We start from the raw sequence: 27,572 nt of genomic DNA, 5'->3' as shown, positions 1-27,572 counted from the left end.
TAATTTACACATGAGGGGATTAATTATTTTTCCAATCCTCTAATACATATGATTTTTCATTTACAAGACTCAAATAAGGAATACACATTTGTCTTAGACCTTCAAGGCACATAACCCATCTGCGACACAATATGATCTAGTAAACCAAGTGATTTATAATAAAATAATTAAGCCAATTAGCTTAAATTATTCCCAAACCACTTTTACATCAACTCGACTAAAAAATAGGACTCACCTAATAATCCGACAATATATTTCACCCTAGCTTTGGGGGTGTAAGTGTTGAAATTTCTAAGTATTACTTGTTAGAAATTTTATCTGTATTCTCTAGTTTATTTTGCCTACTGATTTAATTACTAACAAGTTATTTAACCATATAAACACTGAAATAAACACAATACAGTCTCAACCATCTATAGATCAACAACTGAAAGAAATAGACAAACACACAAGGGACACCATTATTTTTGGACAATCGTCCCTGGAAAAAACCCAACTTAGGAAAACCGATGTAGCAGTTCTGAGGGTTTTATTATTAAGCATCTTTTCTTGAGTACATTGGGTGCCAAACTGGCTCACCCGACAAAGATAAATAATTTGGCAGTAATACCTCTCTTCAGAAGCAGATATTTTGAAAGTCTGCCCCATGAAACCCTCTCCAGCACAATCGCAAGCACTGCGTCAGCCCTCCTGGCCTCTATGTCAGCCTGGAACCCTCTGTGTCAACCCTATGAGGCTCTACGTAGCCTCTTTGGCTCTCTGTGCCACTCTTGCAGCCTTTGCGTGGATGACACAGGCCCTTCTGGCCTCTGCACAGTCACTATTGGCCTCTGCGTGGCTCCCTCTGGTTCTGCGTCTGCCGCTATGCTTCTACGCTGGTCTTCCGGCACTATCTCTGCCTCTCTGCCTCGTACTCACTGCCCCTCGCTGCAACTAATCACTGATTCAATTTCTCTTAGCAAACCCCGCTCTAGAAAATCGAATGACTAATTACTTTGGTGTATCTCCAACTGACCCTCAAGCCTCTTCTTATACTTTTTTTGTTGAGTCTTCAGCGATCGAGATTATATCTCTAATCAACGTATAAAATTAGATTTGGCTTGATCCATGTCATTTAGAACCTTCTAACCCAGCTTTATATTAATACCCATTAATATTTTTATTTTCCTAAGTTTAGACTCAGGAACCCATTAAAAATATTAATTATTTTAATATCTCCTTCACCAGGCAGAATTTCCCCAAACCATTTTTGGGTCTTGGAGATCTCATGTGTTTTAGCCTCTCCACTAATTTTCATGGCTAGAGCACATCCGATGCTACCCCAAATCAACATTAAGCTGGAGGGAAAAAGCTCTGATTAGCCGTGTCAAAAAGCACAAGTAATCAGCGAGGTTAAAAAAACCTCCTAAGATGGAATTTGTCATCAAATTATAGCCTTTCCTAGGTTGTTACATAGACACAAGGTTTTACTAAGATCATATATATAACTTGCAAAATGGGATGAACATGACACATGGACTGCTGATATGTGATCCGATCCTTGTTGAAAAAGTTGGTACTTCCACTTCCCTGGAACTTTGACAATTTGAGTGCAACACTCTGCACACAATTTGCATTTGAGATATGCTTGCTTTGTCCCACTATCAAGTTCCCCATGCTTTCAAAATGGGTCCTATTGGGAAATCTTAGGGGCAGCTAGATTAGGTGATTTCTCTTCCTTTGATAATTGCTTATGATATTCTTTTACTTAATTATTAGCTTCTTCTTTCACGTAATGATTATTGTGTTCTTTATCATCAAACAACTACCAAACAATGAAGATCAATGAGATAAGAGGACACAAAATGTAGGCTGCTAGCCAAGGCCAAAACCTATCCTCTTGAGAGGAAAACCCACAAGAATTCTTCTCTTCTTATAAAATCTTTAATGATGAAATTCGAAGACCTAAGACCTTTGTCAAAGACCCTTCCAAGACCAAGTCAGCTTCTCCTTGATGAACTAGCTTCTCATAAATTCAACCCAAATCAGTTTCTTCTTCTTTTGCACAACTTTGACACTTGTCACAAATTTCGGCTTCTTCAGTAAGTTTGCAACTTTTTCAGGCCTCCTGCAATCTATGACTTTCACATGTGTGAGTTATGTAGGGAAGAATAGAGTTCATTTTTCTCCTTCGCTTAGTCTCCCCTTTTCTTCTTGTATACCCGGCTTCCAAAATAGATTTTCTTGGCACTTCAATTTGGCTTCTTATGATGAATGTAATTCGGTCTTGTTACAACAGAGAGGATGCCCTAATTACAGTTTGCACGTGTGAGAGATGGTGGCCCAAAAACTCAGATTTTACTTTCACCTTTTGTTTCCTTGTATCTCCTTCTTCGCTTCTTTTTGGTGTCTTCTTCTTCCTTGATCGAACTCGTTGGATGATGCTCAAATGAGGATGAGTGCCTCTAATTTATAGGCTTCTTGGGAGCCTTAAAAGGCCGACTTCTCACAACTTGTAGGTTGACTTATCTTGTCTTAGGTTGACTTGTGTTGTCGCGCGGATTGACACGACAACCCTCAGACCGGGGGCTGTCACTCTGATCCCCGATCCGTCCGTTTAAGCCTGTCTCCCGCAGCTAAGGGGGGTAGTCCCTGTGAGATGACGAGGACCAACTGTCGACCAGTTGGTTGGGAAACACGAGATACGATATAAAAGCACTTGATGGATTTGATTAATTTAACAGACCAGTGCCTTAAGAGATTGTGTTTAAAACGATTACTTATTAAATGATATAAAAAATATGGACCACGAACAGTAATCATCTATCACCAGCTAAATCACAATGCTCTTAGAATGACCAAAACGATATCCAGCAACTGAAATTTAAAAAAAAAAAATGAATGCTTTAAACCACCATGAATCATAAACCATTAACCAGATATCAACTTCGCATCTCGACTTGAAAATTTCAGATCTCAGCATGAAAGATATGACATGAAAAACTACTGAAACTGGCAAAACTAATTTTCCACAAAATTTTAATATTTTTCAATTTTTTATTTTTTATTTTTTTTTAAATCCTTTATTTTTCAAAAAAATGAAAATTAAAAAATTAAAATTTAAAATCTATTCTAAAACTAAATTATATTAAAACTAAACTAAACTAAAAATTAAATTAAAATTAAAAAATCTAACAAAAACATTTTTTGATTTTTTATAACAAAATTTAAAATTATGTTAAAATTGAAATAAAACCAAACTAAAACTAAAAATAAACAAATTAAAATCCTAAAAATAAAATCAAGTTAAATTCTAACTAAAATCAAACCAAGCCTAAACATTAACGCATTTTTTTTTTTTATTTGATTCTTTATAAAAAAAAGAAACTATTAAAAAAAAAAAAAAAAAATTAAAATCTAAATACGTAACACAAAAATAAAATCGTAACCCTAGCCTAAGACGCTTATGCGAATGTGGCTCAAGCCGTCACGCTGCACGTTACAGCTCTCCTGTTCATAAACACTTTTAATCAAAGGTAATATAGAGATCAGGTCACAAGAATACGATGAACTGAGCCAGATATGAAGAACGCAGATGTCCGGGTCAATATTGTGAACCAGATTGTCAAGCAAACGATGAAAACGCGTACCTGAGCTTATGCAGTCAATGGTAAATGAGCAAAGACGATTTGAAGCTTATTTCGAAATGCTCTGGCGTGTATGAGGATTGGAGCTGACCTGAGGCTGTCCAATCTGCAAATCGTATGTGCTTGACGGCTTTGATACCTGAGGATGCTGCAGTTTTGCTGCTTCCGGCACTAGATGGAGGCGTTTAGGCAAATCATCTAAGAAATCCGTGGCTGGATCAAAATGTAGATATGCTGGCTTGTAGGCTTCTATGGCAGCGTGAAGCATACAGCATAAACGTTTGCAGGAGTTCGTGGGTGAGGAAAGAATGTGAGAAATGCGCGCAGATGAGGGGAACTATGCAAGCGGATGAGCAGATAAGAGCCACAGTGGCAGCGTTGAAGTTTGCAGGCAATGGAAGACGTGCTGACAGGTTGGGCATTTGCTGAGGCAAGAGCGGCTCACGTGAAGATTTTCCTCAGCGGATGTGCACGTGCGTAACATTGAAGACACATCTAACTTGACCTCAGTTTGATGACGGACTGGAATATGATCACAAAACTTTCTGCTCATAAACCCCTGAAGAGAAACCCTCTAACCTGAAATGATGAAATCACCCAAACAATAATATGTACATAAAACCGAAATAAAAAATCCTAATGTACAGATTTAGCCCCTTAGCAGCCAGATTTAGCAGTAAGAGTAGGAATACTTTTAAGAAATAAAGATTTAAGGTTTTCTCTGTGAAGAACAGAAAGAAAGTCTCTCATGCAAAACACGAAATAAACTTTAAATGATTAACCCAGGGCCAAAATCAGCTGGGCTCTGCAAAGAAAAGCCTGTGGGAGTCGGCTGGTTCAGCCTAGAACTTCCCCAAACGCCCACCAATATCCTTCACCTAAAGATTTCCTGCACATCTCAAGCAACCATCTATAAAGAGAGCAAGAATGCTGCTAGATTTCAGGAAATAATGGAGATACCTGCCATTATTTCAGAAACCCTAACAACACTCAAACCCTAGCAAGTGAACAAGATACCTGTGCTCACAATACTCTGAAAACAAGCTATTATTAAAGGCTGAAAACTGAAATATGCAGAAAAATAAACATCTCACAGCAATTCCAGAGAGTAACACCAGCAAGATTTTTGGACCCCAAAGTCTTCCTTTATTAACCAGAAACCAGATTACAAGAGAGCTTTTTCAGTACAGACTCACAGATCAGATGATCTGAAATGACCCCTAGCACCCTACTTAAAGGAAATGCCTCCAACGGCTAGTTCTAGTGATCCATGTAGAAATGATCTCGACCGTTGATGAGGATCAAGACATCTCTTGATCTCATCCGTCGATTTATTCACTTAAAATATTATTATTTTATTAGTTAGGGTTTTTGCTTTATTTTTTATTTTTACTTATTTTATTATTTTTATTATTTTTTTAATTTTTTAATTCATTTTAAAATGGATCATCGAACTAAGCCTTCGGAAACATCACCTAGGACCTAGGACTTAGGACTCATGAGGGGATTTAAAACATTTTTCGACCCTCAGGACACATTACATCATGACTTTTACAATTTACATCTTAAGGGAGAAAACCCCTTTAACATAGACCCTCACAAATCACCCAGTTCTGCGACACAACTATAATCTAGCAGATCAACACACTAGGATTCTCCTAAAATTCCAATGACAAAATCAATCCCGGCTTTGGGGTCAGGTTTGAAGGAAAACTTTGCCGATCCGTGGATCGGTGAGACGAAAAACCTTCCGGGACGTAGATTATCATCAGAAAGTTAGGTCCACCTAGGCAAATTACATACATGACTCATGTCTGCTAAGATTATTTACAATCAATACATGCAGACTGGGTTTACAATCAAAAAGATCAAGTTGCTGATGATGGCAGGATGGCACGGACATGCTGATCAGGTGCTGCCCCTTTTTGCCAAGAAAAGGGGGATGTACTGCATGGGTAGTTGACCAGTAGAGGTCAACATCTGGCTCTACTTGGGGACACGTTGCTGCTTGCAGGAATGTGAGAATCCAGAATCTGCATCCATACAACACAAAAATAAGTAGCGTCCATCCAAAAAATCAGCATATACATTAAGCACATAAAAGCTCTTCATTTATTAACTATCTAATAACATGAAAAGTAAATCTAATCCTAAAACAGAAATGAAACGCTGAAAAGACGAGGAGTAGAGTTAGAAATACAATACAAAAAATGCCCCACGGCATCAGATGTGTTCAATATAGTGCATACTGAGCATTTGCCTGCTTTCAGGCAAATCTGTCGGCTGCTTGTCGGATGTGCCATGTCCAATTTTGCATATGGTAGGACTTTTTCCTATCCGAAAATCAAGCAGCTCGCGGCCGTCTGATGCATCAAATCTTCGTCTAATCTTCTTTCTCTTACGTTTTTTCTTTCTGGCAGGTGGAATTACTGACGACCTGGAACTTTCTGTTTCAAAACTATCAGATGAAATATGCGTGATATGTCTTTCTTTAGCCCGCATCTGATCTTTATCATTCTTAAGTCTATCTTCAATCAACCATCTCTCAACTGAACTAATAACCTCCTCATAATAAGATGGAGCTTGTCGCAGCAAATGAGAAGGCTCCTGGTTTCTCTTATCATCTGACCATTGTTGAATCTTTTGAACTTGTATTCTAATGGCATCCATCTGACTAGAGCATTCATCCCTTATAGCACTGATTTGTATGGCATGGTGTTCTTGCATGTGTTTTATTACTTTATCATTTTCTTCCTTTATGTTCATCAAGCAATGCTGCATGGAATTTATTTCTTCTTTATGATTCGCTTGCATGTCAGCCAACTGATTGTTATGATTGAACGTCATAGAGTCAATTTCCCTATCATGATCAGCTTTCATGGTCACCATATTTTCCTCTAAGACTGACATCTTGCTTTGCATGCTTCTAATTTCTGTTTCATATTTAATTTTCATGGCCTCAATTTCCTTAGCATGCTGATTTTGCATAATATCTATCTCCCTGTTACGTTTTTCAAGGTGGGTGCACAAAATTCTCACGTCATTGACATAATTAGTTTGATTAGCCTCCATTAGATCTTGTATAATTTGCTTTTGCTCTTCCTTTTCATTGTCATTTGTCCTTGATTTTTCACTATCATGAACTTGGTCTGCGATATTTCCGGTGGATGACACATTCTGATCTTGAAAACTTTCTTCAACAGCTGGATTTTTTATAAGATTACTTTCTTTCGTTTGCACAATTTTAGAGGTAGAAGGCAAGCTGTTTGAACTATCATATCTATCTTTAAAAGCATTGAGAATGTCTTGTAAAGAAGTGAAAAAATCATTAGGAAAATTATTAAACCAATTCAAGGCATCACCCTCTAAAGAATGGACAAATAGACGCATCTTGAAATCTTCATGATTATATTGAGGAAGTCTACAATATATGATCATTACGCAAGTAAACATGTTTAAATGATGTCTAACAGCGACCGGACCATCACCCGAGAACTTAAATAATTTAGAAATGGCCTCTTTCGGAAGATCATGGAGATTGTCAGTAAAATGACATGGTTTACATGAATAATCCATGATGAACAACAAGGGATCAAATGGATGATAGAAAGAGATTTCTGCTCAAGAAAATTAAGAGATGAGAGAAGTGGAGTCGCCACTTGAACAATAAATCTGATTCTAAGATCCGAGAAGCAATCAACAAACAGATATGCGGCAGGCTTCTTGTCTGGGAAAAATAAGAAAGTGGAGCCGCCACCCAAACAAGAAACAAACCGAAGAGATGCTGCTGATATGGGATGAAAAGATGCCAAAAATATTGAATATGCCAGCTCAACTGAGAGATGAGGAAGAGAAGATAAATGAAAAGTCGTTGAAACACCGAGAATAAAGACTCCCCGGCAACGGCGCCAAAAAATGTTGTCGCGCGGATTGACACGACAACCCTCAGACCGGGGGCTGTCACTCTGATCCCCGATCCCTCCGTTTAAGCCTGTCTCCCGCGACTAAGGGGGGTAGTCCCTGTGAGATGACGAGGACCAACTGTCGACCAGTTGGTTGGGAAACACGAGATACGATATAAAAGCACTTGATGGATTTGATTAATTTAACAGACCAGTGCCTTAAGAGATTGTGTTTAAAACGATTACTTATTAAATGATATAAAACATATGGACCACGAACAGTAATCATCTATCACCAGCTAAATCACAATGCTCTTAGAATGACCAAAACGATATCCAGCAACTGAAATTTAAAAAAAAAAAATGAATGCTTTAAACCACCATGAATCATAAACCATTAACCAGATATCAACTTCGCATCTCGACTTGAAAATTTCAGATCTCAGCATGAAAGATATGACATGAAAAACTACTCAAATTGGCAAAACTAATTTTCCACAAAATTTTAATATTTTTCAATTTTTTTTTTTTTTTTTTATATTATTATTATTATTATTATTTTTTTTTAAATCCTTTATTTTTCAAAAAAATGAAAATTAAAAAATTAAAATTTAAAATCTATTCTAAAACTAAATTATATTAAAACTAAACTAAACTAAAAATTAAATTAAAATTAAAAAATCTAACAAAAACATTTTTTGATTTTTTATAACAAAATTTAAAATTATGTTAAAATTGAAATAAAACCAAACTAAAACTAAAAATAAACAAATTAAAATCCTAAAAATAAAATCAAGTTAAATTCTAACTAAAATCAAACCAAGCCTAAACATTAACGCATTTTTATTTTATTTTATTTGATTCTTTATAAAAAAAAGAAACTATTAAAAAAAAATAAAAAAAATTAAAATCTAAATACGTAACACAAAAATAAAATCGTAACCCTAGCCTAAGATGCTTATGCGAATGTGGCTCAAGCCGTCACGCTGCACGTTACAGCTCTCCTGTTCATAAACACTTTTAATCAAAGGTAATATAGAGATCAGGGCACAAGAATACGATGAACTGAGCCAGATATGAAGAACGCAGATGTCCGGGTCAATATTGTAAACCAGATTGTCAAGCAAACGATGAAAACACGTACCTGAGCTTATGCAGTCAATGGTAAATGAGCAAAGACGATTTGAAGCTTATTTCGAAATGCTCTGGCGTGTATGAGGATTGGAGCTGACCTGAGGCTGTCCAATCTGCAAATCGTATGTGCTTGACGGCTTTGATACCTGAGGATGCTGCAGTTTTGCTGCTTCCGGCACTAGATGGAGGCGTTTAGGCAAATCATCTAAGAAATCCGTGGCTGGATCAAAATGTAGATATGCTGGCTTGTAGGCTTCTACGGCAGCGTGAAGCATACAGCATAAACGTTTGCAGGAGTTCGTGGGTGAGGAAAGAATGTGAGAAATGCGCGCAGATGAGGGGAACTATGCAAGCAGATGAGCAGATAAGAGCCACAGTGGCAGCGTTGAAGTTTGCAGGCAATGGAAGACGTGCTGACAGGTTGGGCATTTGCTGAGGCAAGAGCGGCTCACGTGAAGATTTTCCTCAGCTGATGTGCACGTGCGTAACATTGAAGACACATCTAACTTGACCTCAGTTTGATGACGGACTGGAATATGATCACAAAACTTTCTGCTCATAAACCCCTGAAGAGAAACCCTCTAACCTGAAATGATGAAATCACCCAAACAATAATATGTACATAAAACCGAAATCAAAAATCCTAATGTACAGATTTAGCCCCTTAGCAGCCAGATTTAGCAGTAAGTGCAGGAATACTTTTAAGAAATAAAGATTTAAGGTTTTCTCTGTGAAGAACAGAAAGAAAGTCTCTCATGCAAAACACGAAATAAACTTTAAATGATTAACCCAGGGCCAAAATCAGCTGGGCTCTGCAAAGAAAAGCCTGTGGGAGTCGGCTGGTTCAGCCTAGAACTTCCCCAAACGCCCACCAATATCCTTCACCTAAAGATTTCCTGCACATCTCAAGCAACCATCAATAAAGAGAGCAAGAATGCTGCTAGATTTCAGGAAATAATGGAGATACCTGCCATTATTTCAGAAACCCTAACAACACTCAAACCCTAGCAAGTGAACAAGATACCTGTGCTCACAATACTCTGAAAACAAGCTATTATTAAAGGCTGAAAACTGAAATATGCAGAAAAATAAACATCTCACAGCAATTCCAGAGAGTAACACCAGCAAGATTTTTGGACCCCAAAGTCTTCCTTTATTAACCAGAAACCAGATTACAAGAGAGCTTTTTCAGTACAGACTCACAGATCAGATGATCTGAAATGACCCCTAGCACCCTACTTAAAGGAAATGCCTCCAACGGCTAGTTTAGTGATCCATGTAGAAATGATCTCGACCGTTGATGAGGATCAAGACATCTCTTGATCTCATCCGTCGATTTATTCACTTAAAATATTATTATTTTATTAGTTAGGGTTTTTGCTTTATTTTTTATTTTTACTTATTTTATTATTTTTATTAATTTTTTAATTTTTTAATTCATTTTAAAATGGATCATCGAACTAAGCCTTTGGAAACATCACCTAGGACCTAGGACTTAGGACTCATGAGGGGATTTAAAACATTTTTCGACCCTCAGGACACATTACATCATGACTTTTACAATTTACATCTTAAGGGAGAAAACCCCTTTAACATAGACCCTCACAAATCACCCAATTCTGCGACACAACTATAATCTAGCAGATCAACACACTAGGATTCTCCTAAAATTCCAATGACAAAATCAATCCCGGCTTTGGGGTCAGGTTTGAAGGAAAACTCTGCCGATCCGTGGATTGGTGAGACGAAAAACCTTCCGGGACGTAGATTATCATCAGAAAGTTAGGTCCACCTAGGCAAATTACATACATGACTCATGTCTGCTAAGATTATTTACAATCAATACATGCAGACTGGGTTTACAATCAAAAAGATCAAGTTGTTGATGATGGCAGGATGGCACGGACATGCTGATCAGGTGCTGCCCCTTTTTGCCAAGAAAAGGGGGATGTACTGCATGGGTAGTTGACCAGTAGAGGTCAACAACTTGTCTTGGAGGGATCTTTGACATACTTTATGACTCAAACAAATGTCTTTAGCATGATATAAAGTGCCCAATGGGGTCTTTCATATATGACAATGACTCAATTGACTTCTTGTCTCTATGACAAACCCTAGAAGCACTCAATGGGTGCTTGAGCTATAAATTAAATTGATCTTGAGCATGAAACCCATGCTACAAAAATAATAATAATAATTTTCCTTTCTTTTACAATATACAAGAATCAAGAGTACGTTTCATATTTATGAATACTGAACCTAGCTATATATTTCAACATGTCCAAGGGATTTGGCATATTTGTAGTGGATTAATGGACAACATCAAAATTCATACCTAGGACACCAAAAAGACAAAGAAATGGCATTAAACCCCCACTACAAAAAAATAACAACCACCTCATTTTAAAAGATCAATTTTTTACTACATGATTTGCAATGAAAAATGGCAATAATAGGGCACATAAGAAAGTTAAAAAAAAAGAAAAAAAATGAAGCTTGCTGTCCAAATATGGAGAAAACCCTTGCATTGGTTCATGCACATGGAAATCATAGCAAATGACAAAAAAAAGAAGCAAAATGTCGGTAGGCAAGAGGCAAACAAGCATAAGCCTAAATCTATGAAAATATCATTAACATAGGGGTTTTTAAGAACATACTTGTTAATGGAAGAGATGAACTTTGTCTCACTGATCTTGAATATTTGATCCACAATTTTTTTTTTTGGTTGGTGATCATAATGGTTGTTTGATCCCCAATCCCTCCTTGAAAATTACCACAAAGCTCTTCCCCTTCCTTCTCCAAGACCAACAAAGCAAAATGACAAAAGAAAACCACAAAAATCGCTTTTGATAGCTGCAACCCCGCGCGCCTGGTGATATTTTGGGTCGTTGCGCGATATTTCGCCGATATTTTGAAAAATATTGCGATATTTTCAAAGGTGAAAATATCATGATATTTTCTAGGCGAAATATTGTTTGTCAGAAAAAATCGTGATATTTGGGATATTTCACGAAATATCACTGATATTATCAACAATGGACGTTTTATCTCATCTTGAACATTCTAAGACTCCATATGCCCAAAGGACAAGGCACTTGTCCAAGTCCTTGGTGGTCAAACTTCGTCTTCCTTCATAATTTTTCTCTTAAAACTTGGTCCTTTAAGGCTACAGCGAAAATCTAGGGCTTGTATCGAAATTTTAGGGCGGAGATTTTTTGAATTCAAGAGCCTAGACATCAAGCTTAGGGTCTAGGCTACCTATGGTCCAAGTTTGGCGGGCAATAACTTAATTTTAATCCATAAAATCTCTTGCCCTAGGCGTTACTCCAAGAGGGAAACCCTAGGTTCTTCTCCTTCAACTTGAGGACTTCCTTGAAGGTTGTATGTAATGACCCACTTATAGTAAAGTAATATTTATGAAATTAAATAAAATTAATTAAATTAAAAATTAAAAATTAAATAAATTAAAATTAATAAATAAACTTTATTTCAAATTAAGATATGCAGATAAAATCAAATCAGATTTGGTTTATAAAAATCGACACGTATCATAATTTAGACACGGTGATGGAGGATGTCGGTAATGGAAATCTATAAGAAGGAAGGGACGATTGGAAGAAAGGGGGGGAGAAGAAGGAGAAAAACTTATACACAGAGTCTGTTTATGATCAGGAAGAGTTGGGCCTTACTTGTTCTGAGGTTTCTGGGCACGGGGGAACAGTCTGCTTCGACTGAGAAGTTTACTGGACTGAGTAGCAAGGTTCTGCTCAGTTTGGCTGGGTGGTTTCGCTCTTTTAGTAACCGACGCAGGAGCAGTTGATGAGGCATCACCGACCGTAAGGTTTTAGGTAAGTACTTTCATTGGTTCTGTCAATTAAATTTATAAAATTTAGGAAATTTAAATTACAAGATCATGATGTGTAATTTCAGGAGTCTTTACTATCTTTGCATTTATTATTTCTTATTTTGTTCATAAGGAATAGTTGTTAAAACAATTCTCAGTTATTACATTGTATGAGCTTAGTACTTGTTGAAGTAAATCACAAGAAGCCTTTTCTCTCAGGCCTTAACCTCGTCAATACCTATGACCATCGAAAAACCTCGAAACCCTAGTTCCTGTGCCTTCTTTATTAGGTCTTTTCTTAGAGAGCAATTTGCTTCATTGAAGCCTTGTACTTTTATTGATTCTCTCTGTGAATGGGCTCTAGCTTCATCACCTTGTACCTTCAGGCTTCAACCCTAGAAAACCTATTAAAGGTGATTATTTTCCTACCGGGACTCCTCCCATCATTGAAAGTTTGTAAAGAGCAGGGGACACTAGTTGTGGCGATAGTGGGTCGTTGTCCCTTTGTTATCACTTAGTCTAGCTCTTTGTCCTATAAACTTTCCCTCCTTAGGGCCTGCTAGAATGTATGGTAACAGTGCCCCCACTAACAGAGGGGTAACAGGGGGCATTATAGAGATATAATTATCAATTGAAAGAAGCTTCCTTTCTCCTATACACAAATGAAATAAATGCCTAATTGAGGATGAAGTGATTATATAGTCTTGTCCTTTGCAAGGAGTAGTAGATCCTGTCTTAATGTTGTGTAAGTTTTCTTTTTAAGGGGTCTTAGGGACATTTGTAGGAAAGGAAAGAATTTTTTCCCTCTCTATGGAAAAAATAGAAAAAAGACTCATGTTGTTTGTTATTATTATAGTCGATTTCAATGGTATTGATTCATAACAATTTTATTGTTGAAGGAGCTATAACATGTTCATGCAAAAAGTAAGCAATGCTTTCTAATTATCTCAGATTCGTTTAACATGTTTCTCTTTTGATTTTGATTTTTCCTGCAGATATACATGGCATGTATTATGCAGAACCACAGGTAAATATAAATGGTTACTCCTTGTTTTCATATTGAAGAAAACTAGGCTTACACATCATTTTTTTGGATTAAAGCTAGTGCCATTATAGGACTTGTCATTCTATTAAAAGAGAAATTGAACTATAAAGTAGTATAGAACAGTAATTAGTAGTTGAAGAAGTTACCAAGGAAAGAGCAAGAGTACTCCTTTCTTAGAGTAAGCAAGCAAGATATCCTAACCATCAACAAGATTTTAGCCCTATGTATGAATTCTGTTTTTGTTTATGTCAAACATCATTTGAGTCCTTGAAATGCTACTAAAGAAATCTAAGTATGATTAGTTTGCTATTCGTTTGGAGGTTTTGAATTTTTTAAAAATTATGGGCTTGTGGCATTGATGTAAAAATCTTGTTTGTTGATCTATATGGTTATTGCTTATTACTGAATTTTATTTGGTTGTGTAGTTTTGTTATGTTTTTTTAATAATTAAATAAATCTTTTTGAATTTTGAACTATATTTCCATTTTTCTTTTTCGCAGTGAGAGAAATGCTTCCTGATATTCACTTATTGCATGGAATACACCAAAATAGAGTGGGATAAGCCACACAGCCCAATGCTAAATCCTATATTATTTTTCTTAGCTTATACATAACATTTTGCTATTAATCCAAGAAACATGGTTTATTTTTTTTCTTATAATTAAATACCACAACAAAGCATAACCCAGGATTGAATTTGCACAAAAGCAGTGTTTCAACCATAAGTACCTTGATCAAGTTTATGATTTATCCCACACACTTATCACTTTATACAAGCTTCCTAACTACTAGGACAAATGACCAGGCCTAGAGTAAGGGCTTCTCCCTTGGCATGATGTGGCTTAAGGTTTGTGCGGACGATATATTGGTTGGAAGGTGTTATTGATCAAACTCTTACTCAGGGCGTTAAAGTACCAACCATGATGTGAGAACCCGAGGAAAACTTGGAGAGGTTATCCAATGTCACCACAATAAACTTCTCCTACTCTTTATGTTGGCTCTTCTTTAACTCAATGGGGGGCTTCCCCAACTTAGGATTATTAAAGCTTGTTACAAGAAGGCTGAAGGTGATTAAGAAGATTTAGCTTTGGAAAAAAAAAAATAGAAAAAGTGGTTTTATAAGTTGAGTGACGGGAGGATTAAGACTAATGTGAAGTCTATTACCATACAAGTTCACACTGAAGGTGCCAAAAGTCCCAAATCACGAGATGTGAACCCAAGGACAACTTGGATACCCACTGTCACCTCAGTGATACACTCCCATGCTCAATGCTGGAATGATTTACAACAAAAGGGGGCTTCCCTAAGAAACTAAGTCTCTAGCAAAATGAAGAATTGAATGGGTATGAAGAGTTGGACCGAATCTGGTTTGTTTGATGGCTGAATTTTATTTTCCAGATTTGAGGTACAATAATAGAACCAATGGCTGCAAACTTGAAGTATTTTAAAGGTTCTAAACTTCTATATAAGTGCTGGAAATTGAATGCTGAACTTTGGGTATATTCCAACTTCTATATCTTTCATAAGAAATCGGATTTTAGAATGCAGGTTAATTTTCTGAATATGACTGAGTTCACCGTTGCTAAAACAGAGGGTATGAAATATAGATTATTTAGAGGCTAAAGCAAAGGTCTTTAGGCCTCAAGTAAAAGATCAATATTAGAGGCTTTATTGCTATGAAACTTTAGGTCTTTTCCAGCCAACAAGTGGCCATAAGATGGTTGAAAACTTATATGAAAATTAAGGGTTTGCAGTGTGTATTTCCAGAATTTAATTACAGCTATAGAAAAGGTTGAGAGATATTTTGCGGTGTTTGAAAAGTAGATCAGTGCGAAAATTACTTGGGCTATAGGGTCTTTAAAACAAATTTTAATAGTGCTAGTATCATTTGTTTTAGAGCTGTAAGTCACTTGATAAGGCATGCTACAGCCAGAAGCTCACACGTGCTAAATATCACCATATAATGTAGAAACAACACCACAGGAATGTTGAAGCATGAAAAAGGTGATGGTTACACTAAAATAATAAAAGATACCTTCCTAACTAAAAACACCACCATGCCAACACCACAATGTTGAATACACTAAACCAAGCTCTCAAAATCATTACCACGGTATGAAATGATCACTTTTCACGTCACCTTTCTTGAAGACACCAGAATGCCCACCTTTGATTAGCAATCAGTTACTAGGAAATCCTAGGATTTTTTAATCAACCATTAGGGTAATGCCAAGAAATGTGTGTGATCCCTTAATATGTCCCTAAATAATTCCCATATATGATCTGAAGTTTGAACCTCTGTAAATAACTGACAACTAATAGCGAAATGCTAAAAAATATGCTGCTGCATGAAAATGGGTAACAAAGTGCATTGGGCAAGTGGAGTGGATAACAACTACGAGATTAAGAGTGAATAAAGAAAAAATAAAGTGTAATGTCCTTTCTTAATAAATTCGCTGATGGAGTTCCACAATTTTGCAATTTTGGATGCCAGACTTAGGAAAAGTGGGTAAAAATTAAAAGTTTGGTGGGTTGTGGGGGCCACCCCTCAAGGAAATACGCACCCCTTGGAGGAAAATTCGAATTTGTGGAAAGGAGGTAAGGTAGGGAGGTCGAAATAGTGGGATGAGGGACCCACAAGGGAAAAGTGAGGCAGCAATTATAAATAGAAGATGGAATGCAGCATTTGAGACTTTTTGCTAATTGGACATCTAAACCATTGTTGCTCAAGTTGTTTAGCTGGGTCAGAAAGTGTTGTTCAACACACGAGATTTCTAAGGGGAAATCTCAACTCTTTCTTCGGTGGACCTTGAGTGCCACCCTAGGGGAGCCCTGACACATCCTTGGAGGTATTTTGGGAGAGATTATAGGGAAATTCGACCTGCACTGTGGAGCAATCTGGGCATAGAACAGGACCACGTACTCTTGGAAGAGGTTGTTCTAGACTGAGCTAGTCCCGGGCTTTGTAGGTTCAATTTTTGGGCATTTTTGTAGCAATTTTCTAGTGAATTTGTGGGTTGAGGGTGTGACCATCACCCAGGTTGAATTATTCTCCATGGGGCCTGTGCAGAGGAGCTTCTGGACTTGCGCAGTTCAAAGAGGAGGTTGCTTGTGGGTGAGACTTGACTAGGAGTTTGGAGTTGGGCTTGCTAGGGGGTATAAGGAGGATTATTGGGGGACTTCTCATCATTTTGGAGGGGTTATGGGGGCTGATTTCTTGTAGTGCGAATTACCCAGTTGGTGGAGAAGCGCACTAGAATTGGGGGTGATTTTGGAAGGTTGGAACTAGACCCAACCCTTTCTGGGTTTTTCAGGGTTTGTGGTGGAGAGCCCTAGATTAATTTGGAAGAATTTTATGAGCACTCTAGGGGGCCCAAACAGGGGTTTCTTCCAGCCAGCAGTTGCAGAATTCTAAGGCCAGCGCAGAGCTTCAGGAGAAAACACTTCCTTGCATCCAGGCAACACACATTATCACTTGGGGTTGTCCAGCTTGTTTTGGAAAGCTCAGGTGCACACATTCCATACATTTTTGTACTCTCCTCTTGATAATAAAATGTCTTAGTTTGGCGGAGTTTTGGCGTATTTTATGGGTGTCTAGTTGTTGTCTGAATTTTTTGTGTTGCATGTGTACTTTGCTTGAATATCATTGTTAATTTTCCTAGTAGGAACATTACAGTGGTATCAAAGCATGTTCTTGGCCAGTGTGGGAGATAATAGAAGCTGATGCCACCCAGGTACCAAGGAGTTGTCTTTCAGAGGGGCCGTGGAAGAGGAAGAGGTAGAGGTCAAGGCTGAGAGGGAGCACTTAACCCATTTTTTGATACAAAGTTGGAAAACTTCAGAGGGCACATGGAGAACCAAGAGGATACAAAGCAACCTAGACAGGGGGGACAAAACCAGATTCTAGAGGAGTTACTGAGGACCAACCAGTAGATGTTGAGGCAAGGCCAACTCATGATGGACATGATGCAGCAGGTGATGGGCTTACATGTGAATAATAGACCAGGGGCAGAACCCCAAGTGATGGGTGTTTTAGAATAAGGGGAGGAAATCGTATGTACCAACCACCTCATACCCCTCTGTGTGGCCAAATAGGCCGTCCTATAATGCCCCATTTTGTGGATGAGATTGAGTAGGAGAGGTAGCCTAACCCTGTTGCAAATTCGGTGAACTCAGTTGCCTCGGGTTCTGATGAGTATGAGGGGCTAGACCCCAGGATCAGGAGGGTGATGTCCTTTGGGGAATACCTCCACCTCAAGGAGAGGCGTGCCACAGGAGCTGAGGCTCATTTCAGAAGAGGGCAGTCCAGTCAGGAGGTGCAGAAGATAGCGGGGAAGGTTACACTCCCCAATTATGATGGGTTCGCTAAAAATTCAGCCAGAGCTTGGGTTCAGAAGCTAGATACTTACTTTCACTTGAACCCGTGCGAGAGACGAACATTATTCGGTTTGCTATGCTGCATCTAGAAGGGGATGCATAAGAGTGGTCGTACCATGACTTGATCACACTAGGGCACATCCATATAACTTCTTATACTGTGTTCACTAGGTGGCTGATTAAGAAATTTGAAAGGAAGGACCCCGAGCTACATTTTAGGGAGTTGGCCCACCTGAGGTAGACAGGCAGCACAAAGGTCTATATCTTAGAGTTCTAGAGGTTGGTCGTGATGGTATCAGATATCTCAGAGGCTCGGTTGATTATGCTGTTTGTGGAAGGGTTAACTGAGCCCTTGCGCGGATGGGTGAGGGCATATAAGCCCACGTCATTGATGGACGCTATCTCCAAGACCCGGGACATGATTAATGTAGTGCCCAAGACCATGGCCTTTGTACCCACTGGACCTACCGCTCCTCAAGGGAGCCGAGATATTCGTCAACCTCAGAGGGAGATTGGATGTGGCCAGTTGGAAGATGAGACTAGGAGGGACCTCAGGAGGTGGAAGCTATGCTTCACGTGCTAGGAAATTTGGACACCAAGGCACAAGTGCACCAAGGGCAAGGCCCATTACACTGAGGTTTACTCAGATAGTGAGCCAGAGGAGGAGACTGAGTTAGAGGCAGGCCACGAAGATGAGGGGCCACAGTCTGCAGGAGGAGCACCACCACCTCCTCAGGGAGGAGGACCATTCACTCCATCTGGGGTCATATTAGCTTCACTTCGAGGAGTCCCGAAGTACTTGACACTACGGATAAGAGGCACAATGCAGGGGCAACATGTATCAGTGCTAGTGGATAGTGGGTTTACCCACAATTTTATTGATGCCCAGATGGTGGAGCGAAGGGGCATACACACTGAGACATTTGAGGGTTTTTCTATGTTGGTAACCAGAGACAGGACGATGCAGTGCACGAAGTATGTTCCCAGCTTGACCTTGAATATGGGGAACTACTCTGTCACTGACCATTTCTTTGTCATTGATGTGCTAGACACCAACATGGTGATGGGTGTCCAGTGGTTGTACTCGTTGGGACGACTTACCACTGACCGAAAAAAGTTGGAGATGGAGTTCATGGGCCTAGATGGGAAGTTGGTAGTGCTGAGGGGTATGTACTCCTACCCACCTCAAACGATGTCAACTCACTTACGACACAGAGATATATAGTGGGTAGTGGAGCTTAGGATTTCAGAGACATGGACAAGCCTGACCAGTGCATCTAGACATATTAGCCTGGTTGGAGAGGTATCAGGGGTTTTTTTAGGAGATCCCACTAGGCAGGCCACTAGATCATGGGTTTGAGCACACCATCGAGTTGGAGGAAGGGGTTCATGCAGTTATCACTACCCCGTACAAGCATCCCAAGGCCTATAGGGACGAGATTGAGAGGGCCATCCAGGAGTTGTTGGCGTTGGGACATATCAGGTCAAGTACTAGCCCTTTTGCTTCATCAGTGGTGTTGGTGAAGAAAAAGGATGGGTCTCTTCGTATGTGCATTGACTACCAGGCATTGAACAAGAAGACGTTGAAGAACCGGTACCCCATACCCTAGATTGATGAGCTAATGGATGAGCTTAGAGGAGCCAAGTACTTCTCTAAGATAGACTTACACTTGGGGTACCATCAGATCAGGGTGCATGAGCAAGATATTCCAAAGACGACATTCAGATGCCATTATGGGCATTTTGAGTTCCTGGTGATGCCTTTCAGACTCACCAACACTCCTGCCACATTTCAGTCTTGCATGAACCACATGTTTCACAAGCACTTGCGCAAATTTGTCCTAGTGTTCTTCGATGATATACTCATTTACAACAGGATGTGGGAGGAACACCTGCAACACTTGGAGCAGGTCTTGAGCATCTTGGAGGAGCAACAGTTCTATGCCAAGATGTCCAAGTGCGAGTTTGGGATGACTGAGATGCTATACTTGGGGCATGTGATAGGCGAGGATGGAGTCAGAGTCCACCAGGAGAAGATCCACGCCATCATTGATTGGCCCACACCTAGGAACATTATAGAGTTGAGGGGGTTCTTGGGCATATGCACGTACTATAGGCGATTTGTGAGGGGATTCTCCCAGTTGGCCGCACCCCTTACAAACCTCACAAAGAAGGGGGATTTTAGTTGGTCAGACATGACACAAGAGGCCTTTGAGCGCCTCAAGGTGGTCATGAGCACTTGCCTAGTTTTGGTGTTGCTAGATTTCTCTCAGCCCTTCGTGTTGGAGTGTGATGCATCAGGGGAGGGCATTGGAGCGGTGTTGACACAGGGTGGCCATCCTATTGCTTTCGAGAGTCAGAAGCTACAACCGCATGAGAGGTTATACTCCATATATGACAAGGAGATGTTGGCCATCATGCATGCGTTGGCCAAGTTCAAACAGTATTTGGTGGGTAACAGGTTCAAGGTGAAGACTGACCACAACAGTTTTCAATTCTTCTGGAGCAGAAGCAGCTGTTGGAGAGGCAGCATAAATGGGTCAGTAGGATCTAGGCATATAGACTTTGACATAGAGTATGTCAAGGGCCGACAAAACGTAGTGGCAGATGCGTTGTCTAGGAGGCCTGCGACCCTCTCACTCATGAGCATCACCCCTAATTGGAGAGTGCAACTATTGGTTGAGTACTCCAAGGATAAGCATGCATGTGAGATCCTTGATGGCGTGGCAGATGATGAGCGGTACAGGGTGATGCATGAGGTGATTTACTACAAGGACAAGATCTACTTAGTGCCTAGCTCCCAGCTGAAGGAGAAGATTTTACAGGCAGTTCACAACTCACCTTTGGTCAGAAATTAGGGGTTCCTAAAGACTTACCGGGCCATTAGGGAAGACTTCACATGGAAGGGCCTCAGGGAGGACATATCGAGGCATGTCCAGAAGTGCGACGCTTGTCAGAGGAACAAGGTAGAGCAGGTGCATCTGGTAGGGCTATTGCAACCACTCCCTATTCCTGAGAGGAAATGGGAGAACATCTCGATGGACTTCATCATTGGGTTGCCAACAGTGTAGGGTTGAGACTGTATTTATGTGGTGGTGGACCGGTTAACTAAGTACGCCCACTTCTTCGCTATTCCGACTTAGTATTCAACCTCACAGGTAGCCAAGCTATTTTTTAGAGAGGCGTTTAGGCTCCATGGTCTCCCCAAGACCATTGTGAGTGATCGGGACAACAGGTTTATGGGGGGCTTTTGGCAGGAGTTGTTTAGGCTTGTGGGGACGAAGCTCACTCCTAGCACGAGCTACCACCCCCAGATGGACGACCAAACAAAGATAGTAAATAAATGGCTAGAGGGCTACCTGTGTAATTATGTGACCGGGCAACGCGTGGGTGAAGTGGTTGCATCTGGGCGAGTATTGCTACAACACCACCCACCACATGTCCATAGGTATGACTCCTTTCCGTGCTTTGTATGGTTATGATGCACTGACATTTGCTGACGTAGTTTTTGGAGATAGTAGGGCCCAAGGGCTAAGGACTGGATACAAGAGAGTTAGGATATCCTTAGAGCCCTCAAGGATAACCTGTAGAAAACACAAAACCAACAAAATCTTTATGCAAATAGGGGCCGAGTGGAGAGACATTTCGAGGTTGGGGACCTAGTCTTCTTGAGGCTCCAACCTTACAGGCAGTCCACCCTCAAGCAAAAGGGTGCATAAAAACTCAAGCCATGTTTCTATGGGCCTTATAGAGTGATCAAGGGAGTTGGGTAGGTAGTGTATGAGCTAGAGCTTCCCCCAGGAACAAGGTCCACAATGTGATTCATGTCTCATGCCTGAAAAAGGCTTTGGGAGAGTAGGTTATAGTAGCCACTGAATTGCCTCCTTTGGATGACGAAGGGCACCTGACATTGACACTAGAGGTCATTTTGGAGGCCAGGTAAAGGAGGTTGAGGAGCAACTTCATCAAAGAATACTTGATCAGGTGGAAAGACTTGTCGATTGAGGACGCCACGTGGGAGGGTGAACAAATTTGCAACATCCTGCATTACAATTGCTTGAGGACAAGCAACATCTGGGAGGGGAGGATTGTAATGTCCTTAATAAATTTGTTGATGGAGTTCCACAATTTTGCAATTTTGGAGTTAATACAATTTTGGATTCCAGACTTAGGAGAAGTGGGTAAAAATTAAAAGTTTGGTGGGTTGTGGGGTCCACCCCTCAAGGAAATACACACCCGTTGGAGGAAAATTCAAATTTGTGGAAAGGAGGTAAGGTAGGGAGGTCGAAATAGTGGGATGAGGGACCCACAAGGGAAAAGTGAGGCAACAATTATAAATAGAAGATGGAATGCAACATTTGGGACCTTTTGCTAATTTGACATCTAAACCATTGTTGCTCAAGTTGTTTAGCTGGGTCACAAAGTGTTGTTTAGCGCACGAGATTTCTAAGGGGAAATATCAACTCTTTCTTTGGTGGACCTTGATTGCCACCCTACGGGAGCCTTGACACATCCTTGGAGGCATTTCGAAGAGATTACATGGAAATTCGAGCTGCACTGTGGAGCAATCTGGGCATAGAACATGACCATGTACTCTTGGGAGAGGCTGTTCCAAACTGAGCTAGTCTCGGGCTTTGTAGGCTCAATTCTTGGGCATTTTTGCGGCAATTTTCTAGTGGATTTGTGGGCTGACGGTGTGACCATCACCCAGTTTGAATTATTCTTCTTGGGGCCTATGCAGAGGAGCTTCTAGACCTGCACAGTTCATAGAGGAGGTTGCTTGTGGGTGAGACTTGACTGGGAGTTTGGAGCTAGGCTTACTAGGGGGTATAAGGAGGATTATTGGGGGACTTGTTCAACATTTTGGAGGGGTTCTGGGGGCTGATTTCCTGTAGTGCGAATTACCCTATTGGTGGAGGAGCGCACTAGAATTGGGGGTGATTTTGTAAGGTTGGAACTAGACCCAACCCTTTCTGGGTTTTTCTGGGTTTGTGGTGGGGAGCCCTAGATAAATTTGGCAAAATTTTTTGAGCACACAGGGGTTTCTTCCAGCTAGCAGTTGCATTATTCCAGGGCCAGCACAGAGCTCGAGGAGAAAGCACTTTGTCGCATCCAGGAAACACACATTCTCACCTAGGGTTGTCTAGCTTGCTTTGGCAAGCCTAGGTGCACATTCCATACATTTTTGTACTCTCCTCTTGATAATAAAATGGCTTAGCTTGGCACAATTTTGGCGTATTTTATGGGTGTCTAATTGTTGTCTGAATTTTTTGTGCTGCATGTGTACTTTGCTTGAATATCACTGTTAATTTTCCTAGTAGGAACATTACATAAAGAAACTACTAACACACCTATCTTGTTGTCTACTGATGCAAAAAATTATTTGTGTAAAATCCAAATCATGGAGAAGCTCAAACCAAGTGTGAGGGTGCATCGACCAAAGGGAAATGTAAATAGTAGCCAACTGTTCATTAAGCTGAAAGATACAAATTCAATTTCCTGAATAATAAACATGAATATAGATGAAAGGGGAATAAGCTATAATTTAGATTTTCTTCACAAAGGCTCAATCTTGTTAATGAGGAATAATGTTACCTATGCTTCATTCCTTCAACACACATTGGTTGCAAACATTGCCAGTGAGAACAACGAGGAAGGTGGATAGCTAGTCACTGGGGTTGAATTGGTAAAGGAAATAATTTCTTATAGTCAAATGGTGGTAAAAACAAAGGAGCATGTGGAACCATGGATTGTGGAGTCAATGCCATACCTCAAGAAGAAAACATGTTAGCTAACGAGGAACTGGTAGAGGAAGAAATAGCTTGTGAAGCACATTCCTCGTCATCTACAGATGCCATAGCACAGGAGGATGATAGTAGCATTGACACTCAAGGTATGATGAGTGAGCTAAACAGGGACAAAGAATTTGCGGGTTTGCAGGAGCTTGATGAGAGATATAGTTTGTAGCAGAAGGATCATGAATTGCCTCTTCCAGAGAACTCATTAAAGACTCAAATGGCAGTATTGGGCGAGGCAGTAGAGCATACACATTATGGACCAGCCATCAAAGAAATGAAAGCTGATATGAAGACATTTGTAGTGGTTATATGGCTTCCAAATAATAGTCCCCTGAAGCACCTTCAAGGAGAGATTAATAATCTTATAGAAGGCCTCTTAGAAAAAAAGGATAAACCCAAGAGGCTAAAGGGCACACTATTAAAAAAGGATAGTGAGCTTGAAGAATGGAGGATCAAGACAACTGTCAAGCTTGTTAGTATTGACAGTAGCCTCGTAATCATATAATGTCATGCCCCTTCTCAAACACATTTGTAACAGGGTGTTGCTGTTGATTTGGGGTAGCATTGGATGTGCTCTAGCCATGAAAATTGGTGGAGAGGCTAAAGCACATGAGATCTCCACGACCTAGAAATGGTTTGGACAGATTGTATCCGGTTTGGGAGATATTAAAATAATTAATATTTTTAATGGAGTTCCTAATTCTAAACTTAGGAAAAATAAAATATTAATGGGTATTAATATAAAACTGGATTAGAAGGTTCAAAAAGTCATGGATCAATCCAAATCTAATCTTAGTCATTGATTAGAGATTTAATCTCGGCTGTTGAAGGACCAACGAGAAAAGTATAAGAGGAGGCTTGAGGGTCAGTTGGAGAACACACCAGAGTGATTAGTCATTCATTTTGCTAGAGCGGGGTTGCTAAGAAAAAGTGAATCAGTGATCAGCAACGAGGGGCAGTGAGTATTGGGTAGAGAGGTAGAGACAACACTGAGAGACTAGCGTAGAAGCAGGGAGAGCGAGAGTCGCAACTAGTTCAGGCCACACAGAGCCCAGCAGAGACAGCGCAGAGGTAGAGGGACTGTGTCATCCACGCAGAGGCTACTGGAGTGATGCAGAGAGTCCCAGAGGCTGCGCAGTGCCTTAGAGGGCTGACGCAGAGGGTCCTGGGGCTGACGCAGAGGCTAGAAGGGCCAGTGTTGAGCTTCAGAGTTGCCGAAGAGGGTTTGGTGGGACAGGTTTTTTGAATACTTGTTTTCGAATATAGAGGTATTGTTGCCAACTTGCCATGTATTTTTCTCTGTCAAGTGAGTCGGTTAGGCACCCAGTTGTACTCAAGGAAATATTGCATAATAATAAACCCTCTGAATAGTTGCACCGGTTTCCCGCATTGGGTTTTTCTGGGGACATTTGTCCAAAAATAACGGTGTCACTTATGTGCTTGTTTTCTTTTAGTTAATGATCTGTAGATGTTGTGACTGTATTGTGTTTATTTCGGTATTTAAATGTTTTAAATAACTTGTTCAAAATTTACAAGTAGAAGAAATAAACTAGCTGAATACAGATTAATTTTCGAACAGAAAGACTTAGAAAATTCAACATGGTATCAGAGTGTGGTTGCAGATCATAGGAGAACTGAAGGCATTAGCTAAGCAGAGCATTTGTAGCAGAATCAGCTGTCCTGAGTGACAGTCGCTGATCCTTGTAGAAGCGACAGAGGAAGGGTTGACGCAGAGGGACTGCGTCATCAGTCTAGGCCAAAGAGAGGCCAACACAGAGGCTGAGGAGGACAGAGAGAGGCTCACACACAGGCTAGGAGGGCTGACGTAGTTGGCTGAGGGAGTTACTTTGCCGGTGCCGGGATTTCGTAGAGCCAAGAGGCTCAATCATTCAGTTGTTGTGGTGAAGGAAGCTGTGGGCAGTTTGCGGGAGCGAAGTTGGTGGGGTACTGTGGTTAGAACAATACCTAACAGGGCAAGACCAAGGTAGAGGGAGTTGTTGTCGAGGCAGATTTCTAGCCAAAGAATCCGGATCAGTGTTGCAGTTGCACAGATGATCGGAGAGGAGCAATTTGACAATTGGCAGAAGGATTTCCAGGAGGGAAATCGTGGCTCAGAGGGAGTCCAGAAGAGAACTCCCAGTTGGGAAGTAGAGAGACTTGGAGGAGTCGAACCGAGAACTTCCAGATGGGAAGTAGAGAGACTCAGCAAGAGTCGAACCGAGAACTTCCAGGCAAGAAGTAGAGAGACTCGGAGGAGTCGACAGAAGAGCAGCAAGATGGTCGTGAATGGGCAGAGAGATTAGGATAGGCTGGACGGAGCGTCCAATTTTTTGGTCTGGAAGGCTAGGATCTTGTCCATTCTAGACAGACATCATATCATGGGCTTCGCCTTGAGTGTGATGGCTATCCCAGTTGACCCAGTAGCTAATGAAAGGTATGAGGAGGCAATGGCTAAGGCAAAGTGTATCATCCTTGATGGGGTCAAGGATCATGTGGTCCCACATATTGCTGAGAAGGAAACGACAAAGGAGATGTGGGACACTTTGAAGACATTGCACCAACATAATTTCGTGCAGAGGAAGATGCTCCTGAAGAATCAGCTAAAGTCATACCAGATGTAGAAGGGAGAGTAGATAGATGTCTTCTTCGGTCGGTTGAAGGAGATCCGTGACCAACAGACTTCCATAGGAGCCACGCCGGATCAGGAGTTGATGGTAAGGACCGCACTTAACGCAGTCTCCAAGGATTGGGAGACTTTTGTCCAGAGCATACTGGGTAGGACGAGTCTTTCAGATTGGGAAGAACTGTGGGCTGCTCTTCGTCAAGAAGAGATCAGATGGCTGGCCAAGGCGGGGAGTAGCAGCAAAGGGGTCAAGATCAAGAAGGAAGAGGAAGAGGATTCGGCTCTGGCATCTGTGGGAAAGCAGGAGAAGAGTAAGAAAAAGGACTTCTCCAAGGTCAAGTACTTCCATTGTGGGGAACTGGGTCACTATGCGAACCAGTGTCTGAGGAAGAAGAGTAAGGGAGAGGCTTTTGACTCGAAGGCAGCGCCAGCGAGGGTGGAGAAAGAAGTTGAGGAGGATGACGATTGTGCCATGAGTGCTCATGTGCCACTTGAGAAGAAGTGGGGAGACATCGAGCTGTAGTCAGGAGGACTACAGGCGATGAGGGGCAAGATCCTTGAGGTACCCAACCTCTTGGATTATACCTTGCTACGGGAGCCCCCGAAGAGGAGTAGCAGGACTGGTAGATGTGGGTAGAGACGGATGCAGATGGCGCAACAGAGAGTGCTACAGTGCAGGAGTCCCTAGGCAGAGCTAGGCTAGCAGGCTGCAACAGTGCGAGAGGCACGATAGTGTTGCAACGATGCAGGATGGACAAAGAAGTGTGCAACAGTGCGAGATGCAGGGAGTTGTTGCAGCAGCGCAGAGGCCCGTAGAGGGAGCACTTGTTAGCGACAGAGGGAGCTTCAACATCGGGAGTGTTTCTAGCCCGACAGGGATGTTAGAAGTTGGGTGGATCAGTTACTTACTTCTCGGTAACTGAGTTGCAGTGCAGTAGCACAATGTAGCATGATGAGAAGGGGATGCAGTGTTGGGAGGATAGACCAGCAGCAACACAGATGTAGAGGGAGTTGTCGTACGGATGTAGCAGTGGTAGTAGCAGGGCCTTGGGCAGCAGTACAGGATGCAACAGTGCAGTGGATGTTGGGCAGGGAGGCCTAGCATCAGCACAGGGACCGGTGCCGGATAATCAGTGTGATACTCAGTGAGGAGTATTACTAGAGCACAGTCCTCGCTAAGAGGGTGTGTTGATTTGGGGTAGCATCGGATGTGCTTTAGCCAT

General features: G+C 40.9%; 1 protein-coding gene across 4 annotated transcripts in view; it reads left to right on the top strand.

Annotated features, from left to right (window-relative positions):
• Positions 1-27,572, top strand: part of MSH5 (MUTS-homolog 5) — a 490,172-nt gene that overhangs the window by 21,201 nt on the left and 441,399 nt on the right. For all 4 annotated transcript variants that reach the window (XM_089456522.1, XM_089456523.1, XM_089456524.1 and 1 more), the window contains exon 2: positions 13,502-13,533. In XM_089456522.1, the coding sequence (XP_089312648.1) occupies positions 13,502-13,533 (32 nt within the window). The remainder of the gene's footprint in view (positions 1-13,501; positions 13,534-27,572) is intronic.

Source organism: Pinus tabuliformis, chromosome 7 (genome assembly GCF_031772625.1).
Source record: "Pinus tabuliformis cultivar Carrire ecotype Pingquan chromosome 7, CPIR1, whole genome shotgun sequence".
Taxonomy (NCBI): domain Eukaryota; kingdom Viridiplantae; phylum Streptophyta; class Pinopsida; order Pinales; family Pinaceae; genus Pinus; species Pinus tabuliformis.
Note: the sequence above shows the minus strand (reverse complement) of the source record. Positions and strands in the feature narration are given on the sequence as shown.